The 24,743-nt window shown below is 40.8% G+C and overlaps 1 protein-coding gene across 1 annotated transcript in view; it reads left to right on the top strand.

Moving 5' to 3' along the window:
- Nucleotides 1-19,611, top strand: part of EEIG2 (EEIG family member 2) — a 58,355-nt gene extending 38,744 nt beyond the window's left edge. The window contains exons 3-11 of the mRNA XM_090049308.1: nt 158-187; nt 769-885; nt 2,418-2,464; nt 11,209-11,315; nt 12,291-12,386; nt 13,138-13,324; nt 13,429-13,556; nt 13,999-14,068; nt 15,992-19,611. Of these exons, the coding sequence (XP_089905434.1) occupies nt 158-187; nt 769-885; nt 2,418-2,464; nt 11,209-11,315; nt 12,291-12,386; nt 13,138-13,324; nt 13,429-13,556; nt 13,999-14,068; nt 15,992-16,022 (813 nt within the window). The 3' untranslated portion in view covers nt 16,023-19,611. The remainder of the gene's footprint in view (nt 1-157; nt 188-768; nt 886-2,417; nt 2,465-11,208; nt 11,316-12,290; nt 12,387-13,137; nt 13,325-13,428; nt 13,557-13,998; nt 14,069-15,991) is intronic.
- Nucleotides 19,612-24,743: the final 5,132 nt, after the last annotated feature.

Genomic DNA, 24,743 nt, shown 5'->3' with positions numbered 1-24,743 from the left:
CAGTCATTTATACAAAAGACTAATAAAGCTATGGCAGTGATCTATTCACTTAATATCTGAAAAGTACTTTACTGCTTACGTCCCTTAAAGGCAATATTTCAAAAGTTTTTTGAGATGCATAGTTACCAGCATCCATTTATTCTTTTCCTTTTTGCAGGAGTTAAAAGGTGGAAAGACGTATGCAAAGGTAAATGGGCATTATCCAGCTTATAGACTAACACTTTTCTGATTTTTTTTGCCTTGTGTTTTCTTAGAACAGTAATAGACTAGAATATGCTTTTAATTTCAGTATTCTTCCAAATCAAAGGTGGCACTGTTTGAACTCTTAGCAGGCTCAAGTGTAGTAATGCTTGTATGCTAATTCTCTCCCTCTCTTCCCACATGCCCCCCCCCCAAGTTCTTCATGCCTTACTTTTTCAAGAGTGATAAAAGGATTTATTTCTATTAACCCTTTTGCAGAGAGGTAGGATTTTTAAATATAAAGACTTCCTTGTTTCTTTTTTTGAGGTGAAAGTTGAATGAAGACTAGAGCCATATGTTTGGCATTTAGACATATTGAATAGTATCAGTTGTCCAATTATATTACAAGTTGCTATAGAATTTACTATATTTTTACTACTTTTCACTTTTTGTCTTAAGGCTGTTTCTTCTATGCTAAGTAATATAGTTCACATTAGTGTGAAAAAGTGCTAATAACTTAAACTAAATTACTGTGCATGCGGTAACCACCCCTTTATTGTACTCTAACTCTTTATTCTTTCTTAATAGCTGGGCTTTGCAGATCTAAATCTTGCAGAGTTTGCTGGATCAGGGAATACAACTCGTCGCTGTTTACTGGAAGGTTATGATACCAGAAATACAAGACAAGATAATTCCATTCTCAAAGTAATTCATGTTTTCCCCCCTCATACTCTTTTGAGCTAGAAGTGCATTTCTACTAATTGTATATGTCATAAAGCTGAACATGTTCATTCAAGCATGTAATGCTGTGGAAAATATATTTGCTGTTACTGAACTTTCCTTGTGTCAATAATTGCTCCTTGTAGATACGGACAAGCAACTGTATGGTGCAATGACATTCTGATTTCTTTGAGAGCCACTAATAATCACTGTACAGATCGCTCTTTTAAGTGTAGCTGTTTCAACTGCTTTGGCTGATTTCTCTATAGAATGCACTAACTTTATAGGTCAGTTGTGGATTCTGATGGGGAATGGAAATGCCTTTCCTCCACTTGCTCACTTCTATACACTAAGCAGTACCAAAAATATTATGGGCATTTTGTAAATCTCATGCTTCAGAATGTGATTTACAGAAATTATGTACTTGTCTGTCCTGCCATGCTGAAGGGATTTAAATTTGTCTGAAATTCTAATAATTTGAAATGGAATTAGTGTTAAGTGGGGATACTGGGATTGGTAGTCCTTATCATTAAGTATACAGTTTAGGTCTTCGGTTTCTGCTGCCTTGAGGCTTGTACAGGCATACCTTGTTTTATTGCGCTTCACTTTATTGCGCTTCGCAGATATTGCGTTTTTTACAAATTGAAGGTTTGTGGCAACCCTGCGTTGAGCAAGTCTATTGGTGCCATTTTTCGAACAGCATTTGCTCACTTTGCATTTTTTAGCAATAAAGTATTTTTTTAGTTAAGGTATGTATATTTTTTTTAGACATAATGCTATTGCACACTTAATAGACTACAGTATAGTGTAACTTTTATATGCACTGGGAAACCAAAAAATTTGTGTGACTCGCTTTATTGCGATATTTGCTTTATTGCGGTGGTCTGGAACCAAACCCGCGATATCTCCGAGGTATGCCTGTATTCCAGACAAACTTTCCAAAACTCCTACCAGTAATTTTAACTTCTTGGCCATTTGAATCATGACATTTTGTGCCACAACACACATGCACATTGTTTGCCTTTGTAGTTCTTGCTACCTGTGATGGTAGCACAGACTCTTATTCCTTAGCAAGCCACATCTTGAAATTATTAATTCTATGCAGTGGAGAAAGCTATGTTCTTGATCTAGGGTAACAGATAACATTCCTTGAAGTCCTCCACTTTCTTGAACTACTTGCTGTCAATGCTTAAACATTTTTAGGAAGGTTTTATGTCCCTCTTGCAGAATCCTAAACTGGAAATGCAACAATATAACTGATTTCCAATTCTGGAAATATTGTTTAGAGGACTGCCATGCAAGGTCTTAATTGCTCAGCTGTTTTGTACTAATAGTTTGGTGTTTAAAAATAATGCTTGTTTACATAAGCATGTAACAATTTGATATGAATGTGGCACTTTTAAGTTGTAAATGTAAGAATTGTAGCAAGTATTACCACAATGTGACATGTCATACTGCAGACAGCTTCTGCTGTCATCTTATGCTGTGGCTTTTTTTCTTTCTTTTTTGATTTGTAGGTATTGATCAACATGCAGCTAATGTCTGGAGACCCATGTTTTAAAACGTAAGTTTATGAAGCCTCATGTGGAATAGCAATGTGTTAGTAATTAGATACTCAAATCTTGTTTAAAGCTCTCTTGGTTGTAGCCATGTTGATCTAAGTACGTAAGCGACAAGGTTCTTTGGGTAGATATCTATTATTAGACCTACTAAATAGTTGGAACAATTGTTCTTTGCAAGCTTGTGGGCACAACACCCTTCTTCAGGTATAGGGAGAGTCTGCTGGTGTTTTGTGTGCTCTCCGGGGTAGAACAGAAGCCAATGTGCAAAATGCACGTTTGTGAAAATGCACGTTTAAATCTTAAATTTTAAAAGTTAGTCTTGTTTAAAATTGGGTATGTAACTGGAAGTACATTTTATACCTTGACAGTAACATCTTAAGCTTAAAGAAATAAACCGAATAAAAATCAAATGACAGATGAACAATAACACGTATAAATATTTATAACTGTGTGGCAATTCTTGCTTTGAAATTTTGTATTACCCGCTTGAAAAACATAGTACATTCTAAACTTGTGACACTAGGGAAATAGATACAAGAAAATACTTGGGCAAATATACCAAGTCTATGTAAACATGCTTGCTGGAAGGTAACTGCACTGATACCTATTTTTAGAAAGCCTATTAGCATATTGCTTGATATCTATGGTTTTAAGTGGTTTCTTTGGGAGGGGGCTGGAGGCTGGGGGCAGAGCCGGACTTAGGGACTATAGTGCCCTGGTGCTCTTGGTGCTTTGCACTTTGGCACTTGATCTGTATCTGTGGGAGTCTAATAGCTCTACTCCAGCATACAGACACCTCTGCATCTAGCCACAAAACAAAAAACGGTATGCTGCACCTATAGGGAAAAATGTAGCTATTAATATGGATTTTGCCTTCTTTCTAGATTAATGAGGGATCTTACTGTGAGTTAGGTCATTTGGCTGTTGGCCCAACTCTAACAGCAAAAATGGCAAGCTTCTGATGTTCAGTGGAGTCACAGCTCCATAAACACAACTTCCCTAACATGGTCAGTAAGCATTTAAGAGCTCTTCTACATTACCACCCAAAGTCATGTTTATAGTATCCTGAACACTACGGGTACATCCAGATGAGCCCGCACATTTCCTGTTGCAGCATTTAAACCCCTTGAGATGCTTCAAGAGGCACATGCAGGAACAGGAAAAGCTTTCCCCTGCTGCAAGTTTGCACTATGAGGGCAAAATTAGAAAAATTTTAAAATCTTAAAAAAAACTGAGTTAACAAAAGCAGGGCTGACTGTGCCGTGAGGCAACCGGAGGCTGGGTCCTTCACAGATGCACTCTGGTGCTGGGGCAGGCAGAGTGCCAGCAGCAGGTCTCCAGTGCCGGTAAGTAAGGGGTTGAGGGGGCTGGAGGAAGGGGGAGGGGACTATGGGGGGACCCCTGCTGGCCCCACCCACTCCCTCCAGCCCCCCGATCTGTTCCCTGTCTATCCCCATCCCCTGCCTGCCCCCCAGGCTCTTCTATCCCATCCCTGCCCTTTGCACCCCAGCATCCCCACAATAAAAAAACCAACCAAAAAAACCCTGGCACTTGCTGGCAGTCCAACTGCCATCTGTGTCACTGGGGCCCTGCCCACACAGTGCAGGGCAGGGGGACAGGCCCTGCTGCCCCCCACTACCCTGTGTGCTGCCAGGGGGCGCTCTGCCAGGAGGCCCCAGAGTCCCCACAGCCCCTGGTGCTAGGGTGAGTAAAGGCTCTTTTTCTTTTTGTCATCTTTTTTTTTTTTTTAAGTGACAATGCCTGGGGTTGTGGAGGGGAAGCCATGGGGGCCTGGAGGGGTGCAGCTGGGTGGGGCAGCCATCGGGGGCAGCTGCAGCAGCTGGCAAGGGATGGGGCCAGGTGGGGCAGCAATCGGGCTGGGGTGGGGCATGTAGGCCCTGAAGGGGGTGTGGTAGCCCCTGTGGGGGGGAGCAAAATATATATTCATGTATTCATGAAATATGTATTTAGAGTTCACTTTATTATGATAGAGGCTGGTAGTCTTCAAAAGTGCTTTAACACTGTGGGTATATCAATAAAACATTGCCCAATTTCTTTCTCTCTCTCTCTCCTTCTCTCTCATGGTCTTTTGTTTAATTGTGGAGGAACATGGATTTTGGGGTATTTTACAGAGTGACTGAGATTTTTTTTTCAGGGATTTTGTAGTTTTCCAATGGGGAACACCAGAATTCCTGCTAGGGAGGCCAATGGCAGGACCCTGCCTGCTCAGAGCTGGTACCTTGGACCCAGCTGGCTGTTCCAAATGGGGTCAGGAGGGCATGTTTTGACAGTTCAAAGCAGGCCACCACACCCAGAACATCTTCCAGGCAATAGCTGCCCAGGTGGCTGGGGAGGAGGCACACATGGCAGTAGTGCCAAACAGAGGCCAACTCTGCAGCCACAGCCCATTGGCAGCTGGCTGTGCAGTCCCCATCTGGGTCTGGCAGGTGTGCAGCAGGTCACAGCCAGGCAGCAGGCCCCTCTGCCAGACTGCTGCGGTAGGTAAAGGGTGCAGTGAACTCAGGGCTGCTTCAGCAGTCCAGCTGCCACAAGGGGTAGTGTCCCCAGGTATCAATTGGCTGGGCCCCAGAAGCTCCTGAGAGCAAGCAGCTGTGAACAACTTGCCAAGGCAGCTTTTGTACTGATGGGGACAGCACAGGTGCTGGCCCTGGGCTCTAGCTCCCCCTGGCTGCAGATCTGGGAGAAGCCAGGCAGAGTTATTTTGCCCCAAGTGGCACAATTTGCTCCACAACAAAGTGCATGTCCCAGCACGTGCGCTGAGGCAAAACCCCCAGGCTCAAACTTGCACCGCTTCTATTTGAGCTGCTGCAAGTGCACGTGCTTGCATGTGTGGATGCACCCTACTTGTTTTTTAAAAGACAGTGTTTTTAGGCATCAGCATGCACAAATGTTACTTGAATCTCCTCATAAATATGATACACCGTGTAAGATGCACCATCTAATAGAACAATCAATCTTTTGAATCTTTTTAATGCAACCATTTTTCTACTTGGTAAAATTGTGTCCCTGTTGTCACCCAGAAGCAACAGGGACAAGGCTGCCAGGACAGGGGCTGCTCAGCTGGGGAGACATTCCCAGTGCTGAGCTGCTGGCACACTCTCTTTAGAGGCCCCAGCGCTTGTAGGGAGCCCTGTCACTCCTACCTCCAGTGCAGTAGCAGGTGCTGATTGGGACAGAGACCCTTGCTCACCCATTGCCACCCCGTGAGGCTTACAAGGAGTCTCTTCACCCTTGCCACCTAACTGTAAGGGTGACAGGGGTGCCTGCAGCTCAAGAAATTTGAAGTGTTCTTGGGAAATCTGATAACAGCTTTAACTGGCTCTTGGGCTGCCTGGGAGCTCTTAACATTAAAGGGCTTGCGAGACTACCAGTGAGCCTATTTGGCTTGTAAGCTCCTTAAAATTTCTGTAGCAAGGGAGGAGAAAACTACAGAGGGTAGCCCCTTATCACCCTTTGGCTGGAGAGTATGCCTTTGTGGTGATTCTTGCCATCAAGCTGAGGGGCTTTGAATATCTAGCTGCCCATAGATTTTTGTACAAAATTTTGTATTGTTATGAAAAGATTAATGTCTAGAGGGGGCCATACAACCAGCTCTGTCAGGCTTGTGTTTAAACCCTACACTAGAATTGTAAAATTAATTTAATCCTATTAGATTTTTGTGAAATTTAATATGATTTTAGGAATTAATACTTCATTACTTGTCATAAATCTTAAAACATTAAAAAGAAGAAGTAATATCCAACTCTGCGTCTGCAGCTTTAAAGACATGACATTTGGGCCAGGTCAACTGTTGAAAATAAAGGTGACCTGGGGATTGCTAATAGTCTTTCTAAATTTTATGCTGAGTACCTTGCCTTATATTTATTATCCTTTGTAACTTGGTCTGCTGCTGCTCTATCCCATGGCATTCATTGCACATTTCACTTAGAAATGTTGATGACACGAAGACCACTTAAGCTGTTAATACAGAGTGTACATGCACACCTAGAACTTCAGATCCATCAGCTCCTGTTTTTAATGTGTTGTTTTTAAACTTTAAAACTAAAACAAAACTTTAAGTTGGCAATTTTAAGCTTAACAACTGTTTTAAAGTTGAGCTATTACTCCAAGATGGTGTACATGGCATATTTTATGGGAAAGGTGGAAGAACAGGAGTGTTGATGAATTCCTAACTAAACCTGTTCCAGGACGGATTGTTAACATTCTTACACAACATCAGTTTAAATTTCTCAGTGTCAGTGGTTGGTAACTTTTTCAGAGCCACGGGCCATAACAACCCAGCTTAAGTCCAAGGCAGGTTGGCATTCCAGTGCAGCTCATTGCTGCTTGGCCCTGGCACGGGCATGGCTGAAGCCCTCTGGCTCTGCAGTGTGGATCTGTAGGCTCTCCAGGGAGGATCTGGCTGTAATGTTGCCAACCACAGCTATTGGTAGTTCTTCAGTTTATAATCCTAGCTACTATTCAGCTAGTTCTCTCAACCAATGGTCTGAGGCCATAAATAAAAATCTCAGGTGATGCTGAGAAGTAATCCATAGATAAGTAATCCATAACTAAGAAAGAATCCATAGATAAGATAGCATTTTCAGATTGCTTTTCCTTAATTTGGCTGTCTGTGCCTTCTCTTAAGGAGTCTAACTTGTGTTTTTTCTATTTTCTGAAAGTTTCTGAAGCCAAGGTCAGTCCATTGTGAATGACTCATAGTAGTGCATCATTTTTAACTAAATACTGCAGTGCTTCTGTCTTCAGTTAATCCTTAGTAGTTAAAGTGCCATATGTATTTATTTTTCAGTGTTTACTGTTTTATCAAATAAAGGATTAAATTTTGATGAATCAACAATCCGTTTCCAAGGATGGTGACCAATTCTTATTGGTTTACTTCTTGTATAGCATAATATTGCTGTGTTGCAATGTAATCTTTGTTAGACTGAAAAAAAATACTACTATACAAAAGAAACAAGTGTAGCCCAGTAGTTAACAAATGCAGTGAGCTAAAATGACTTTTAGGCCATCTTTTTACATCGGGTTCTAGGTGGATTTTGGGGTAACTTGGACTCTGGGGGAGGGGGAAAGCATCTAAGTTATGACAACCAGAATCTTTGCAACATTAGCTGCATAGCTGTATAGCTGTACCAATTACAGTGGGGCTTGTGTAGGGGTCTTAGAATATAACCATCAGTTTGTGTATTGAGACAATTCTGCATAGACAATAAGCAGGGCTACAGGAATCTTTGTTCAATCCTGATCCTCTTTAAACCTTTACAGTAGTGTGACTAGGGTGGGACAAGCAAGGCACCAACCCTGGGTACTGACTTAAAGGGGGTACCAGTATGCCCTGCCACTCCAACCCTTCTGGGAAGCCTTACTATAGAAGGCATAGCCCTGCCCCTGGGGTTGGGTAGGGAGGAGAGATGAACAGGGCACCAGGAGCAGCCCCCAAAGAGCCTATGCACAGCCTGTCCTTCAGGAGCAGTCTGAGCCTGTACTGCTATGGCAGCAGCACTAGCAGCCACCACTCTAGTGAGGAGAGTCCTGTCAAGTAAGACTCCCCCTTCTCCCACCCCCAGGGGTTTGCATAATTCTCCCATCTGCCTCAGGCTCTGAAAGATCCCCTCCCCTGGGTGTTGAAAGAGTTTCTTGTGCCATAAAGGGGCAGAGTATACATGGACAGCAAGAAGAATTTTATCTTGCCTAGTATTTACCGAACACAGGCAGTAAGTCTGTCATCTCAGTGTGTTTAATGGGACAGATTTTACTTGAGAGCCAGATTACTTCACACTCATAAATTTACTTTTTTTGAGTTGGAGCAAATCTGCATACCTCATGGTACTGAATGATTCAGTATTGCTTCCTAAAAGGTTACCAGACACTATCCTTTTACTTGTCAATAAAAGGAAATGTTCCTGTTATATGTGTACCTTTTATAAAAAGCCAGAGTCAATCTTTAAATCTAATTATGTGGATTAAAAATTAATCTGACATTTATGGTGAAGTCATCTCTACCTGCAAACTGGTTTTTTGTGTCCTAAAGGTACTGGTTGAAGACAATTGTGCAGTCTATTTGACTTTGTTATAATTTGTTAGAAGCTTACAGAATTTTTTTAACTTGGTTTTAAACCTTAGACTTTTTCATGATGGGTTAACAATCAGTTTTGATGTTTTCTTCCAAACCAATGAAGTAGTAGTTTTCTGGAATACTAAACTTTCAGCCTAAACAGAGCAAATATTTTAGCTAATCCAGATGGTTTTGAGATTTATTTTTTCCTCAGCCCACTTTCTAATCAGCTGAAAATGAGCTACATATTGTATAAATACATGTAAAAATCTGCAGAGCTCAGTATTTGATCTTGGGAGAGGCTTTTTTCCCATTTTTTCATAAGTGTATTAGACATTTAAGTGCTTTTACATTTTACCCCTAATTATTAATCTTTATGTAGGCAATGTAAAGCTAAACTTTCAAAGTCTATCTTACAAGGTGTATGTATGACAGGAGGATTCAAAAAACAATGATGGGAGGGAAATGTTGCATCAAGGGACTATCTCTTTGAAGCTGTTACCAGTGTAGGAGTCTAACCAGGGATTGATAAACTTAAATCAGGTGATGGGGAATGTGTGCTCCTGGTTTTCATAGATTTCATAGATGTTTGGGCTGGAAGGGACCCTGGAGGATCATCAAGTCCAGCCCCCTGCCCCAGGAGCAGGAAGTCAGCAGGGATCATAAGATCCCAGCAGATAAGCATTCAAATGTGTCCTGAAGACATTCAAAGTGGGTGCTTGAACCATTTCCGGCGGCAGTCTATTCCAAACCTTGGGGGCTCAGACAGTAAAGAAGTTCTTCCTCGTGTCCAGCCTGAATCGGTCACGGCAGAGTTTGTGACTGTTCGATTTTGTCATCCCTTGAGGTGTTCTGGTGAACAGACGTTCCCCCAGATCCTGATGAGCACCCCTGATTAAACTTATAGGTGGCCACCAGATCACACCTGAGCCTGCGCTTTTCCAGGCTGAAGAGTGCCATGGCTCTCAGCCTTGCATCATAAGGTCTGTTTTCCCGACCTCTGATCATGCGCGTGGCTCTCCTCTGCACTCTTTTTTGGCAGCCTTAACTGTAAAGAATGTTCTCATGATGTCCAGTCTGAATTTTCTCTCTTCAAGTTTGTGGCCATTATTTCTAGTTACACTGACAGGCACCCTGATACACATTGTATCCCTTATTTCGTGCTGGCCCTCACAATGAGTTTTTAGGTGGCCACAAGATCACCTCTCAGCCTCCTCTTGCAGAGGCTGAAGAGGTTCAGGTCTCCCAATTGGTCCACATAGGGTTTTTTCTGTAGGCCTTTAACCAGACAGGTGACCCTCCTCTGAACCCTCTCCAGGCCATCCACATCCCTCCTGAAGTGCAGTGCCCAAAACTGGACACAGTACTCCAGCTGCAGCCTGACCTTTTTGAGGAGGTTCTTTTGACCATGTGCTAAATAAGAGAGAGCTCATTTTATCTCCCAAACTTTTAGTTTAAAATGTATAATATTAAACTGTAAATATCAAAATGGACTCGGTTATTTAAGAATACAAATACTTAAAAATCCAATTAAAATACAGATATATTATTTTTTTTAATTATTTATTTATTTATTTATTTTAAATTTAGTAATGCCACTACCATAAAATAGTTGGTTAGAAACCTAGAGTCACAGAATTGAACTTTGTAGCAGACACTTTCTATACTTATTGCATTCAGCACACTGCTTCCTAAAGTGTAACTTAAAGCTGACATGCTGATTTTAAATATTTGATATGTGGTAGCTCAGTAATTGAACTCTTTGTTGATTGTCTCTGTCTTATCCATTACTGTAACCTAACCTGTTGCTTAGTTATATGTTTAACCTAAAAATCGGAGAGGAGGGATAAGATTTAATAGTATCCTAATGTGCTACAGTACTTAAAGATTTAAAGTTATACCTATAAACAGATTGGCACATGCCTTCAGTGTCAACAGAGCCTTCATATGCTGATAGGTCCACTGGAGTAATGACTAAATTGTTACTTATGAAGGCTGTGAAAAGCATTACCAACTGGAAATATATTAAATAACTCAATTTTGCTATTGTTTGAGTAATCAGTGGTGATATAGAAGAAAGTACTGTGATCCTAAATGGCATGTGTTCAACATGTTTTTTCCCAAATAAAACGAATTAATAGTCAATTTAAATGAGTATATTTTAAATCAGAAGATCACTTCAGCTTTCTGTCTTTCACTGGTGTAATATATTCATTGCAGAAGCTAATTGTTGTATTTGGGTATTTTACATATGGTTCAATACATGGCAAAAACACTCTTCATACAGTAAAAAAAAAAAAAAAAATCCTTGAACTCTGAAGTACCAAAACTATTAACCAAAAAAGAAAGAAAACTACCAGTCAGTTACATTTATATAGGAGTCTGTCACAAAAAGGAACAGAATATTTGTACCTTTCCAGGGACCCTCAAAGTCTGTCAGCCTTTGCTAGAAGGCTCAGCAAATGAATGGACCTGGTAGGACAGACATGGAGGTTGATCAGCTTGAGCTGTTTCAGGCATGGTGAAGTTCTAAAGACAGGAGATACTGCAAGTTTGCTGAATCCCAGTGAAGTACCGTGAAGTGCACATGCATACAGACTATCCATGCTGATTCATCCAAAATGAGAGAAGTACAGAGTAAACAAATCCTTTTTTGTATGCATTTGCTTGCAGGCCTCCTTCCACAGCAATGTCTGTAGCAATTGCTGGAGAATCAGAATCCTTGCACGAAGACAGGAAAGGTGGAGAGAATTTGAAAGTACATCATCTAGGTGTATCAGGTATGAAATGATGCTAGCGGCTTTTCTCGTTTCTTTAAGACTTGAATAAGTAGCAGCAAATACATTCGCAACGTATTTTGCATAGTGAATCACTGACAGATGACTTTTTTTTTCTCCCCAATTGTTGAGAAATACAGTGATTGCATTGTGTTAACAATTGTTCATCTGTAGTGGTGTAGTTGAGAGTATTATTTCTGAGTCGGAGGGAGGAAAAGATTTAATGTAGCAAATGTCTCAAAAGATCCTAGTGTTTTAAAAATTTAGATCTGCTTTTCAGCACATTGTAGTGGAGTTACTCTGGATTTGTATTCAGTAGAAGTGGTTGTGAACTCTGGCCCTTACCATTTTAAATTCTTCATGCTTTTATGGATATGTTGGACCCTTAATGTTTCAGAAACTTGCTATAATCTTATTCAATGCATTACAAGTAAACTGTGTTTAATTAAGTCTTTATGATTTGCTTAATTCACATAGCACTTAACTTGAGTGCTAAAATAATTCTTAGTTCTAAAAATGATTTAATTGTCAGGTGAAACTCTTTTTTTACAAACTTCTATCATTAACACAGTTCAGGACAAGGAAGAAAAATATTCTGTCAGCTGAAACTAGTATGGCCAACTTCAAGAAACTTCCAATCTAGAAACCAGCTATCATAGCCAGGTTAACAGTGCTCAGGACACACAAGCAGCTGGACCTTGCCTTATATGTCATCTTTAAAACTCCACTTGAGCACTTGAGTTTATTCTTGATCATCTTGGGAATGAGTTAATTACAAATTTTTTTTAGAGTTCAGTTTACTTCAACATTAATAGCACTTTTTGCAACATCTGGCTTTTCCTTAACTGTTTCTTATTTAACCAGCATCAAGTTCCAGCTTTACTTGGCTTCCAAGACCAGAAAGAATCTCTGGCCTTCATCAGTCATAGATTTCTGTTGGTATGATATTACTCCTGAATTTTTAACTTTGTGTTACAGATCTCTCAACAAAGAGTGCCTCGGTCCCCGATGAACTTGGTGCATGTGGACATTCCAGAACATCAAGCTATGCGAGCCAACAATCAAAGCTGTCAGGTAGAAGCGTTTTTTTTTTTTTTTTATAGAAATCCATCACAAATTATTGCTTTTGCTAGCTTCTGTATTTTAGACATTCCACAAAACTCAATTCGACACTTGTAGAAATGCCTGGGTTTGTGTGGGTTTTCTCTTACTAACCTTAATCTGAGTTTTTGGGATGGGGGAGCTATCTTTATGGACATGGGGGGGGTGTTATTTAGTACTGCCATTTATGGAATGATTGTGAACCTAATACATGTTTTATTAAAAAGGTACAGTAAGGTAAAACCTGCTTCTAATCTATGGATGAAAACTTAAAGTGGTGATGCAGACCATTAAACTGTAAGGTGCATGGGATGTGTGCACCTTTTCCTGAAACCTCTTGACAGCTGTTTTTGAGAGGGCTCTTCTACTTTTTTTTCCCCTTGAAAATTGAAAAGTAAAAAACCCCTAACCCAGGGTCTCACAGCACCCTAGCTGAGAACTACTTTTAAGGGTGACACAGCACCGTTAGCGATGCAAACACCTACATTTGATTCACAAGATTGGAAATTTCAAATAATAATCCCCCAAAAATATTCTGACCTGGTGTGATCTTTCTGAGTTGTTTGCAACAGGATTGCTCTATCTCTTCCTTGGTTGGAAAATGAGTGAAAGCTAAGAGCTGTCATTTTCTGAGGGGTGTCTGGAGTCTAAAAATGTTGAGAGCCACTACCCTAGCCACTAATAAGATAATTAACGCATCCCTCCTCCTTACTTTTTCCACTAGGGTATAGTACATGTCACTCCAGATCATCCAGTTTCTCTGAGCTCTCCCATAGGAGAAACACCTCAGTAGGAAGTACATCAACTGGAATTGGAAGTATTCTAGAGCCATGTGAAGAGAGTGAGCCAAAAGGAACTGATAATAATTTTGATACACTTGTTAAAGATGCTTCTTCAGAAAAACTCTCCAGGTATGCCTAACAAACCTTGAATGTTGTCTTGCTGTGATTTTTATATTCTGATTGATCATATTTACCATTACTTTTTGAATTTCTGCGTGCATCTGTTCATGCAGGCATCCAGTAAAGCAAGATTCTGTGGAGTCACAGTTGAAGCGGGTTGACGCTACCAGAGTGGATGCAGACGATATCGTTGAAAAAATTTTGCAGAGTCAGGACTTCAGTTTAGACTCCAGTGCAGAAGGTATTTTTATGAGAAAGATGTTGGGTGGTAGGACCACAATAGCACTAATTTAATTAATTCTTTCCTAGCTCTTGCCAGTGGAAAGAGAACTTTTATTGGTGGCACCTGCCAGGTGTTTCTTTTTCTGGGGCAATCTCCTGAGTGGAGGGGGTAGGGAGACACGTAACTGAATTCTGTGACCCTTGCAGTTTCCTTGGAGGCCAACGAACTCTACAGATTATATAAAATTATGGGAAATCTTCCTCCCTTAAATCATACCTGTTGAGAGCAGGTTGTGATAACTTTGAAGAGAAACTACTTAAAAAAAAAAATTCAAAGCTGGTGGTTCTAAACTATATATTCTTAATATATATTCTTTGCATGGCAACAAATTTTAAAAGTGCTTGTTTAAACATGTTTACCTTCCCCACCCCCTTTTTTTTTCTTGTTTTTCTTTTTTTAGAAGAGGGGCTGAGATTGTTTGTGGGTCCTGGGGGGAGTACCACTTTCGGAAATCATCATCTACCCAATAGGTATGTAATCTAAGCAGTTGCTATTTCTTTGGTACCAAGAGACAAAAGTATATATAAATATTAACACTTAAATATTTCCCAGTTCCACATCTTCTGAAGGACTTGGAGAACATGGATTATACAGAACACACTTCTCTAATCAGAATGATTTTAAGTGAAGTTGAATTAAGTATTAGATAGTTGTGACCTGACTTTGATAATTCCCACTTCAGCCTATATTTCCCACTTCTTAATTGCCAACTGCATGTGGGGTAGGGCAGAGGTGAGCAAAATACAGCCCACGGACTGTATCTAACCTGCCAATTGACTTAAAAATCTGGCCCGTGGCTGCCCTCATGGCGTTCTACATAGAACTGAGCCACACCCACTCACCCAGGGCAGACTGCATCATGCTCCCACCTGTACCACACCTGCCAACAGCAGCACCCCAGTCCCAGCCAGAATGCAGAGTGTCCTGGCAGGGTTGTTGCTACTGCTGCTGCAGCCCCCCAGATACTTCTCAGCTCCTCTTCTTCCTTCTCCTGCCCCTGCTGTACTGCTCTGGGCAGGGGGGAAGCTGTAGTTGAACTGCGCCTGCCCACACATGCAGGGCTCCAGCTCCAGGTTGCCTTCCACCCAGCTCAATGAGCCACCTGTGGGCAGCTGAGTGGGTGGAAGGCAGCTTGGAGCTGGAGCTGAAGCTCTGCACACTGGGGCAGGTGTGGCCTTGGCTGCAGCTCCCCACTACTCAGAGCAACACAGGAGGAGCAGGAGGAGGAGCTGCTGGTGACTGGGGGAGCCAAGCAGTACCCAGAGAGCTTCAGCAGCAGTGGGAGTAGCCCTGCCAAGAAGCTGTACATGCTGGCTGGGGTCAGAGCTGTTGGTGCATGTAGCAGGAGCATGGCGCAAGTTGCCCTGGGTGGGGCTTGGCCCCATGTGGAGTGCTGCAGGGGCAGCCACGGGCCAAATGTGGGAGGGCAGACTGCATCAACACCTGCAGCTGTACTGCACTGCCCAGGTGAGCTCTGTGGTGCAGGCACTCCCACTTGTAACCAGCTCTAGGGACTTGGAGTATGGGCAGCTCCCCATACCTCTTCCCTCCCCCCGCACTCTACACCCATACACTCCCCAACATACACTCACCACATACTCCCTTATATCACATACTCCTCCCCCCCACACACAATATATTACAGGAAGACGTTGAGCTATTATGCAATTGCTCAAAAAAAATTTAATCTGGACAGAAAACGTAGATTGGGACTTTTTAAATGAAATTAAAATGTTACACCGGATGTTTGATTTTTAGTCTGATTTGGTTTTTATCTGTAATTTGTTAAAATAAAATCTTTCAGAAGATATCATGTGTCTCATTAAGTGGCCTGCTGGCTGAAATAATTGCCTACCCCTGAGCTAGGGTATTTTTACTGCAATTAACTGTTTTGCAGACCTTAATTCAGTGTGTTCTTTTTTTTTTTTTCCAGTGGAAAATTGTTTTAAGACGCTGTTCAGGAGCTATCTTCCTGAATTAACTGACCACCAGTGCATCGTCCTCGTAATCTGCTGGGGGGAGACTAACACTTTAATTATTTTCCATTAAATAATCCTTTGGCTGGCATATGGGGCTAGTGTCGGTGTGTCTTAATCCATAGGTAATATGTAATCAGTGTACACAAAGGAATTGTTGAATTCCAGTGACTTAATTTGACATCTTGCATGGTTGAGCCCATATAATTTATAAAAACTATTTGGCAAAGTGAGTTTTTTAATCTTGTAGTCTCACGATTGTAATACAGCAGTTCATACTTGGATTTTTTAAAGCACTTTCAGAAAAAAAATCCAAGAACTCAGAATTTGCAAGCAAATAAATAATTAACCTATATTCACTGTTACTTAGTATCTTGCATTTAAATAAGAACTGAGGTTTTTTTGTTCTTCTTTCAGAGCATATGAACAAGTAGTGATAAAACGCTAGAAGAGCAGGACTTGAAGAGGATCTTTTGAAGCTCCCGAGTGGATAACTTAAGATTTTTTTCTTGTTCACTTACAACAATTATCGAAGCTGAGATGAACAAGTGGGCTCTTTCCAAGGGCCAGCTCTCATTTGGTCTAAATTGTTTGAGTGCCTCCGGCTAAGAGGATTCTTCACCTATATAATGGTATCAAGACAGTTTTTAGCTTCTTGGGCCTTGTACAAGTGCTTAGACCATCATTGTGACTTTTACCAGATGTTAGTGAATTACTTGCTTTGTAACCTAGGTGTGAAGCATCTCTGTGGAAACAAATGGTTAATATTTTAATATAGTTTTGTATGCAAGTTCATTAGTGAAGTACTCTGTTTGTAACTTCGTTTTCAAAAGAAGCCTTTTTTAAAGAGAAAAATAATGTCAGTCTTTAAACCTTATTCTACCATAATAATTCATGAAGAATATTAAAAATATTGCCATTTATGTCAAAATAGCTAATTCCTTTTATCAAGCCACAATTACAAACAGATGGGGATTAAAGCTTCCACACAATGACCCAGCTATGCTTTAAATATGTCCAAGATTATAAATTCAGTAATATTAAGCAGTAGATAAAAGGCTTGAGCAAAATTGCAAGTGTAGGATTGTGTAGCAGAATGCTGGGGTCAAGTATTTAAAAGCAAGAAATATTTAAAAATTAGATCTAATAACATCAAATACTATGCACTTTTTCCTTGGAAATTAAATCTGTAGCTGAAATGCATCAAAATGTAACTTCAGGCCCTGGACAGATGGCAAAATAAATTATTTTGCATCAGAATTACCAAGTTGCAGTAAAGCACTTGGACCCAAGAGGCAGGTTTTCTATCCTTTGTGGTAGTATGACTATGGTTTGGGGGTTAGAACCAATTTCAAATGAGATTTAGCTCTGTCTCTAAACAAACATGAAAAGCTTTTTTTTTTTTTTCCCCCCTAGGTGATTTCAATAATATGTGAACCTTGGGGGTGTTGCATATAGTGCTATGTGAATGAGTCAGTAGCTTAACACCATTATGAACAAATGTTTTCAACCTTAGCTATTCACATGTGGGTGATTTATTTCTCCTATTTTTAAGGTGCCTTGTACTAGAGGGAGAAAGCAAAAGAAAAGGCCAAATTAAGCTCAAAGACAACTGGACATTGCAATTACTGCCAATATAATTTACTAATTAAAGCACTTTATAATGTATACATGTGCTGTGCAGCCTGAAAAAACCCATGTATGAAGGACTTGCCTTGGAACAGTTACATATTTTAATCAAAACATACTGTACTTAAATTTTGTACACACAGGATGGCTTATCTGACATATCTATTTTAAAAGTAAAAGGTGAGAATTTAATCTTAATGAAGACTGTTTCACTGACAGCTCTAAAAGCATCTTAGCTTTGTTGTTTGTTTTAAAGGGGTAAGGGAAAAGACCTAACAATTTAGTTTTGTGTTTACTGTAATTTAATTCTAAGTTGCAATATAACTCCATATTTATTAAGATTGTGTTCTGTAATGTAGTAATCCACTTTAAAAATAAGCTTGGATAACTCAAAACAGTACTGCAGCCACTTTTTTTTAAAGGTTTTGAATTGTTTGATTCAACTGCTGCGTAGAATCCTGTGAAAGTACAGTTTGAAATCTTAATTGCTAGGCCGAATTAAGAAAAACCTGTGGCTTTACTTTTTCCATAAATGTGTAGTATAAACTAAAGTCATGATTTATTTACATTAGCTTAAAGGAAACTTTAGACTTCAAGCCTTGAGTATGGTTAAATGAGCTATTTCTTAATTGTGGTACTTAAAAGGACTATTTTTCTATTTCTACTCCATTACATCTCTTTAATTTGTATCTTTTTCTAAAGGGCAAAATGTATTAAAATGCAACTGTTTTGTAATGCTAGTGACAGTAAAAGGTGAGAATGGGGAGATGAACAAAATAAGTTTACAAGAAATGTAAAAATAATCCTTTATGTAAAAAAAACAAACAAACAAACACAGAAACCCAATCCTTCTATATGTATTTATGTAATAAAGATGGAGATGCCTGTTTTTTAAATGTTTTAATAAAAAGTATCTAAAGTTTTAAACTAAAACTGAGAATCCATAGCAGTAAAGTATGAAAGGTGGACACCTTGGCTAAATCTTCTTGCAACAGAAATCTGGATTTTTCCATGATATCATAATTCTAGCAGTAATTCTGCAGTCACTGAAGGTTTAAAACTTTTTTAAACTTTAACCTTCAGTGACTATAAGTAGTTTGGGGGGGGTGTATTTTTTTTACTTTGACATAAGTAAAATTGATCTCTAAATAGGTGTCATGGGGTGATTTTTGGACTTGGGTTGTCACATCACTGATTAGAAACAAAAAACAAGTCACAAAAAGATTATATGACTCAGTTAATGTCCACTTTTCACTTGAAACAAATTTTTATGCCTCTCTGGGGAATTATTACTAAAAATGATTGCCTTATCTTTGCCTTCTTGGACGTCAGTAAAAAGTTAACCAATTTTAAAAGTAATAATGTTGTCTTCTGCATAGTAATACTGAAACTGAGCCACCTTGCTTCATTGGTTTTAGAAAAAATCATGTTGGTATTCCTCCACTTAACTGTGCCACCTGATCAGTCCTACCACTTAAAAAGCTACAGAACGTATAAACTAATCAAAAGCTAACTTAGCCTGAAAGCTACCCGTTTGTCACCAGCCTTCCTATTTGAAAGAACTGTTAAGTTTTAATAGCAGCAAGTATTGTCATTTACGTCAGATGAGTCTGGAAGATTTTTCTGAAATACAGTTTTTTTAGGGAGTTTAACCAGTGGTCCCAGCGTTTGGCCAAGACACTGAGTTACTGCAAACTGGTATGTTAGTTAGGTGCCTTTAGCAGGGTGTGGCATCACTATTTGAGGTGGTTACAGTAATGACTTTGTTTTTGTTTTTATATCTTTTCCTGATTTTATACAACTTATTTCAGCTCTAAGCCAAAGTATTTTTGTGATTTGAATACTTATGCTTCCCGTAGTGAATTTGGTACACATTTGTGACACACATAATTTCTAAATAACTAGATAGGCAGTGACAAGCTGAAATGAATTATTTTTCTAGGAAAAACTGGTGTGCAATATGCATGTCTAAACACTTCTACTCTTTCTTGATTTGAATAAATTCCAAAACCCAGATTTCAATTGTGGATTGAAATATATAAAGCTATCTATCATGGAGTAACAGTTCTTATAGTTTGCTGGAAGCTGCCGCCTATTGCCACATCAGTCCTCCAAAAGGAGGGAAGTTTATGTACAAGTTTTATGTAAATCTGAATAAAGCTCTAATTGTTTTCTTTGGCTTATTCTTAGTCTTGCCCACAGAACTGTTTGTGAAGTGATTCCTTAAGTATCTTTCTTTTGTACTTGGAGAATGACCTTCATAATTAACGTTCTCTTTTTTTTAATTTAAGCTGCATTATAGTGAAAACGGACACTGACTGCTAGTAAAGTTGGATTTATTTTTTTAAATTGTGAAATATTTAATGTAAAGTTTAATTCATATGTCTAATAAAATTCTATTTGTCAAGCAAGTACATGTCTTGAGTTGAGACATGCTTTGTTTCCTCTTTTGTTTCTGTTGTGCTTTGAAATGAAGCTGACTCTTTCTTCATTTCTTTCTATTTCTGGACTATAGTTTCCCCCTTTTGGCTTCTATTAGCTCTTTTTTTTATGGTTAGAGTCCATGGCCAGAAGTTGAAATATGTTTTTCATCACTCAAGGAATAACATTTACACTTTTTCTAATAGTTTTTTCTCTTTTCTCCTTTTAAACTTCAGCAATAATGTCCCTCATTTGAGTAGAATCTATTGCACATGGTATGGTAAACTCCATTTTAGTGGAGCACCGGAAGTTCATTTTATTGCAAGCCATTCTCCCTGTATGCGCAAGTTGACTTGGAGAAGTTTTTTGAGCCATGGGACTTAATGATCACTAAAAACAAAACACTGCAGTACATCTATAGTAAGCAGAAACTTGGGAAAGGAAACAAATTCCTTTCAACTCAAGTCACTGTCAGTAGTTCTTCATTACCCAGCACTCAGCAAATATTCTTTACCTAAAAATATTCAGCTAGCTTTCTTTCTTTAACCCTACTTTTTAAATTTCTTCACTAATTGTCCATAATTCTGTTACCCATGGGAGATGGGTGGTAGATTAACTAGTTTTCTTACTCTTGTTTAGAATACTGTTTTCTCTTTTATGCGTCTTAGCAAGTGCATTCAGTTTACAGCAACGGTTTTGTTAGCAGGCATATTTTAAAAATATATTAAATACACTTTTAAATGTGTTTTGAACTCAATGGCGTACAGTAAGTAATGCTGTTCTCAAATAGGAAATTCTAAACAGGTTATAGGACTATAACATACTACAGTACAGACAGCTTAGGAAAATATGCCTAGCTCTTCTAGCAGTGAGAACTATTCAACAGCAGGTTTCTAAAGCAATGACTTTTTTTTTTTCAGCTGTCTTAAGTCACAGACCCTTTCATATCACTTTCTGCTGTGGAACCCCTACCCCTGTTCTGTGAACTGAGACAGGTTTGATGATACTTTCCTGCTGTTTTTCCTCCTGACCTCCTTAAGAATCCCTCACATACTTGGAAATTAAGGTATGGTAGGATGTAAAGGGATGATTGCTACAGTAAATTTTATCCTGAAGAAGGGGGTAGGGGGGTGGGAAGCAAGAAGACTATATACACTGGCTTAGGGCAAATGAGAAAAATATTGCTATTGCCTGTAGCAGAAAATGTTGTTGTTTTCCCTCTGTACAAGGAAAGTGGTAGAGAAGGGAATGAAATAGTGGATCTTGCATATTAGCACACTGTGTGCTTCGGTGGTGTTATTCTGCAGCACTCATCAAACATGGTAAAAACAAGTGATGTTCAACATGTGGAAAGTAGTATTGCTTTTACTATTGGGGATGGGTGTTTTAAAACCTGTTCTCATGGTAGCGATTTGACACTGCAGGTCAAGAACATAATTGAGAATTTATCCTTGAATTGTGATATGTGTAAAGAACTTTGCAAATGTATAAATGAAAATTACTTGAGAACTTAAATATAAAACAAAACCCCAAAATGTAGGACAGCAACTCTGAATAGAGGATATTATTATAGAATCATAGACAATTAAGGTTATAAGGGAGCTCAGAAGGTCACCTAGTCCAACCCCCTGCTCAAAGCAGGGCCCTCCCCAACTAGATCATGCTAGACAAGGTTTTGTCTAGTCAGGTCTTAAAAACCTCCAAGGATGGAGGTTCCCTGGGTAACCTGTTCCAGCATTTTATTACCTTCCTAGTGAGAGAGTTCTTCCTACTATCTAACCTAAATTTCCCTTGCTGCAACTTGAGACCATTGTTCCTTGTTCTCTTATCTGCCACCACTGAGAAGAGTCTAGTTCAGGGGTGGACAAAATATGGCCCATGGGCCACATCTGACCTGCGAAGCCATTCTATCCCACATGGGACCCCTAAAACATTTAGAAATTTAATATTTATCGGTCTTTGGTTCCTGTCAAAAATGATAGGAGCTGGGGCAGTAGGACCCAGGGGAGCCCCAGCAGGCTTCTGCAACAGCAGGGCCCGCCTGGCCCTGGCCCCCAGCCAGAAGCCGCAGCAGGTGCTTCTGGCCTGGGACCGTGTGGCTGAACTAGTGCCAGAAGTTCAGGTAAGGGGGGGGGAGGGCAGGGAAGGAGCCCCAGGGAAAGCTGAGCCTGTGGAAAAGTGGCCCCTCCCCTGCCCCGTGGCCGGTGCTCCCTGCTGCAGCTGCTTGCAGCCTGCGTGGGGCTGTCCTAAGCAGGCACAAGCAGCCCCACATGCGCTACAAGCAGCTGCAGCAGGGAGCACCAGCCATGGGGCAGGAAAGGGGCCGCTTTTTCCTGTGCTCAGCACCAGCTCCTTCCCTGCCATCAAGCAGGGGGTCAGGGCTGCATGCTTCCCCCAGCCTGTACCATGGGGCTGGGGGGGCACTGGGAATGGGTGGGTGCAGGAGCCAGAGGGAGCATGGGGTCTGCACCGGTGTTGCAGGCCCTAGAGCAGAGTGGCAGGGATATGGGGTCCCAGCAGCCAGGGGCTCTATGGAGCTGGTCCAGCTCCCCCCCTTCCCTGCTGGTGCAGCCCAGCCTGGCTCCACAGACCCCTGCCAGCCTGGGCCTTGCCAGCACTGGCCCTGGGACATTGGTCCCAAGATGGTAACCAAGGGGCAGGGCAGCTGTCAAGGGGCGGGGCTACCCATGCAGCCCTCGACAGCTTGCCAAAACTGGGTAAATGGCCCTCTGCCCAAAATAATTGCCCACCCCAGTCTAGTTCCATCCTCTCTGGAACCACCTGCAGGTAGTTGAAGTCTGCTATTAAATCCCCACTCAATCTTCTCTTCTCCAGACTAAATAAAACCAGTTCCCTCAGCATCTCCTCATAAATCCCAGTCCCCTAACCATTTTTGTTACCCTCCACTAGATTCTCTCTCCAATTTCTTTACATCCTTTCTATAGTAATCAGTGATCCCTCATAGTCAAGGAGGATCAGTCCCATGGGTAAAGTAAAGGGTTGTAGATGAGTCCACTGATGACCTAAGAAGCTGATCCTAGAGCTGCATTTCCCAACCTTTTTTTGCCCCACAGCACACTTGCCTAATTAAAAAAGCACCACAGCACACCAGATGTGGAGCATGGGGTGGCAGCCAGCCAGACACTGACTGGGGGGGAGGGGGGTGATGGGAAGGGGTGGCATGCAGCCAGCAGGACGGTGTTTTGGGCTGGAGCCATGCTCCCCATCCATTTGTGTCTGCAGCAGCAGGTGGGGGGCATGGCTCTAGCCCAAACTGCCATAGTACACCTAGACATGCCTGACAGTACACCGGTTGGGAAATGCTGTCCTAAAGCCACAGACTTTCTGGCGGATGTCATAGGTGGTAGTTAAAGGGAGGGCTGAACTCGGATTTCTTGGTCTTGCTTCCTTTCTTTCCGTTTTTGTCATTTTTCTGCCCCCATGGGGAGATGGCTTCCTCAAAATACAGTATACCTCCTCTTGCAAGGCATCACCATGTGGCCCTGTCCCAGCCTGTTTTTTCCCAATTTGTGGTATCAATGCCACACTTAATGTTTGCCTCGAGGGTGTCCTTGAAGTGTTTCCTCTGGCCCCTGCATGTTCTTTGTCTTTGGCTGAGTGGGGAGTATAGCAGTTCTTTTAGTAAATGTACATCAGGCATGCTCACATGATGCCCTGTCCACTGCAGCTGATGTTGAATAATCAACACTTCTGTGCTGGTGGTGTTAGCGTTGGTGAGGACACTGGCATTTGTGCAATGAGCCTCCCACTTTATGCCAAAAATCTTTTGGATGTAGCACTGGTGAATGTGTTCTAGGCTTTTGAGGTGGTCTTGGCACATCACCCAAGCTTCAGAGGTGGAGAGAAGAATTGGGGCTACCACATTTTTTTAAAGAAGCTGTTTGAGTCCTGATGTCATGATCATTGAACACATGGCCCAAAACTGGACACAATACTTCAGAGATGGCCCCACCAGGACTGAAGAGAGAAATAATCATTTCCCTTTATCTGCTGGTAATGCTCCTACAGTGCAGCCCAGTATACTGTTAGCATGCTCTTGGCTCATATTCAGCTTACTGTCCACTGTAATCTCCAGCTCCTTTTCTGCAGAGCTGCTGCTTAGCCAGTTGGTTCCCAACCTGTAGCAGTGCATGGGATTTTTCCATCCCAAATACAGGACTTTGCACTTGTCCTTATTGAACCTCATGAGATTTCTTTTGGTACAGTCCTCCAATTTGTCAAGGTCTCTCTCTCAATCCTAGTCCAGCCCTCCCTTCCAGCACATCTATTATTCCCCGCAGTTAGGTGTCATCCACAAACTTGCTGAGGGTGTACTCCATCCCATCTTCCAGGTTGTTGATGAATACATCGAACAAAACTGGCCCGGCTGCCAACTAGACATTGAGCCATTGACTACTACCCTCTAAGCCCAATGTTCTGCCAGCCTTTTTTCTATCCACCTTATAGGCCATTCTTCCACCCTGTACTTGTTTAGCTCGCTTGCAAAAATGTTGTGGGAAACTAGCAAAAGCCTTGCTAAATTCAAGGTATATCACATCTGCTGCTCTTCCTGCATTGGGAAGAGCAGGTAGAGGATTATTTCCTTCACTGTACATCTTGGCCATAACTTGCATCTGTAATTTACAGTAAGAATCCTTAGTTTTGTGTGGTATTACACAAATCTAATCTAAGCTTAATTATAAGATTCAAAATTAAACCTAACTTGTCCAGGATATTATTTATAATTAGCAAATCCTTTGCTAGGTCATTTTATGCACATGGATTTCTCAATATGTCACTGTCTCCACTGTGACACTCAATCAGCATGCTGCAGCACCCTTGGATGGCTTGAGATTCAAGACTACTGCAGAATGCCACACAATATTAGTGTTGTTAGGTATGCAAACATGACTCATAAGATAAACCTAGCAATTTCAAATAGGAATCCATTGTTTTAAAAACATTCTGACCTGCTGTCAGGGTTCTTTGCAACAGAAGAATTGCTCTTTTTTCTTTATTTAAAGATCAAGTAAAAACAAACTTCTGATATTTTCCAAGCTGTGCCTTGAGTTTAAAAAGGTTGAGAACTGCAGGTGTACCAAAAACATCCTGTCCAGTT

This window comes from Crocodylus siamensis, chromosome 5, assembly GCF_052110815.1.
Source record: "Crocodylus siamensis isolate JL-2025a chromosome 5, ASM5211081v1, whole genome shotgun sequence".
Classification (NCBI taxonomy): Eukaryota; Metazoa; Chordata; order Crocodylia; family Crocodylidae; genus Crocodylus; species Crocodylus siamensis.
Note: the sequence above shows the minus strand (reverse complement) of the source record. Positions and strands in the feature narration are given on the sequence as shown.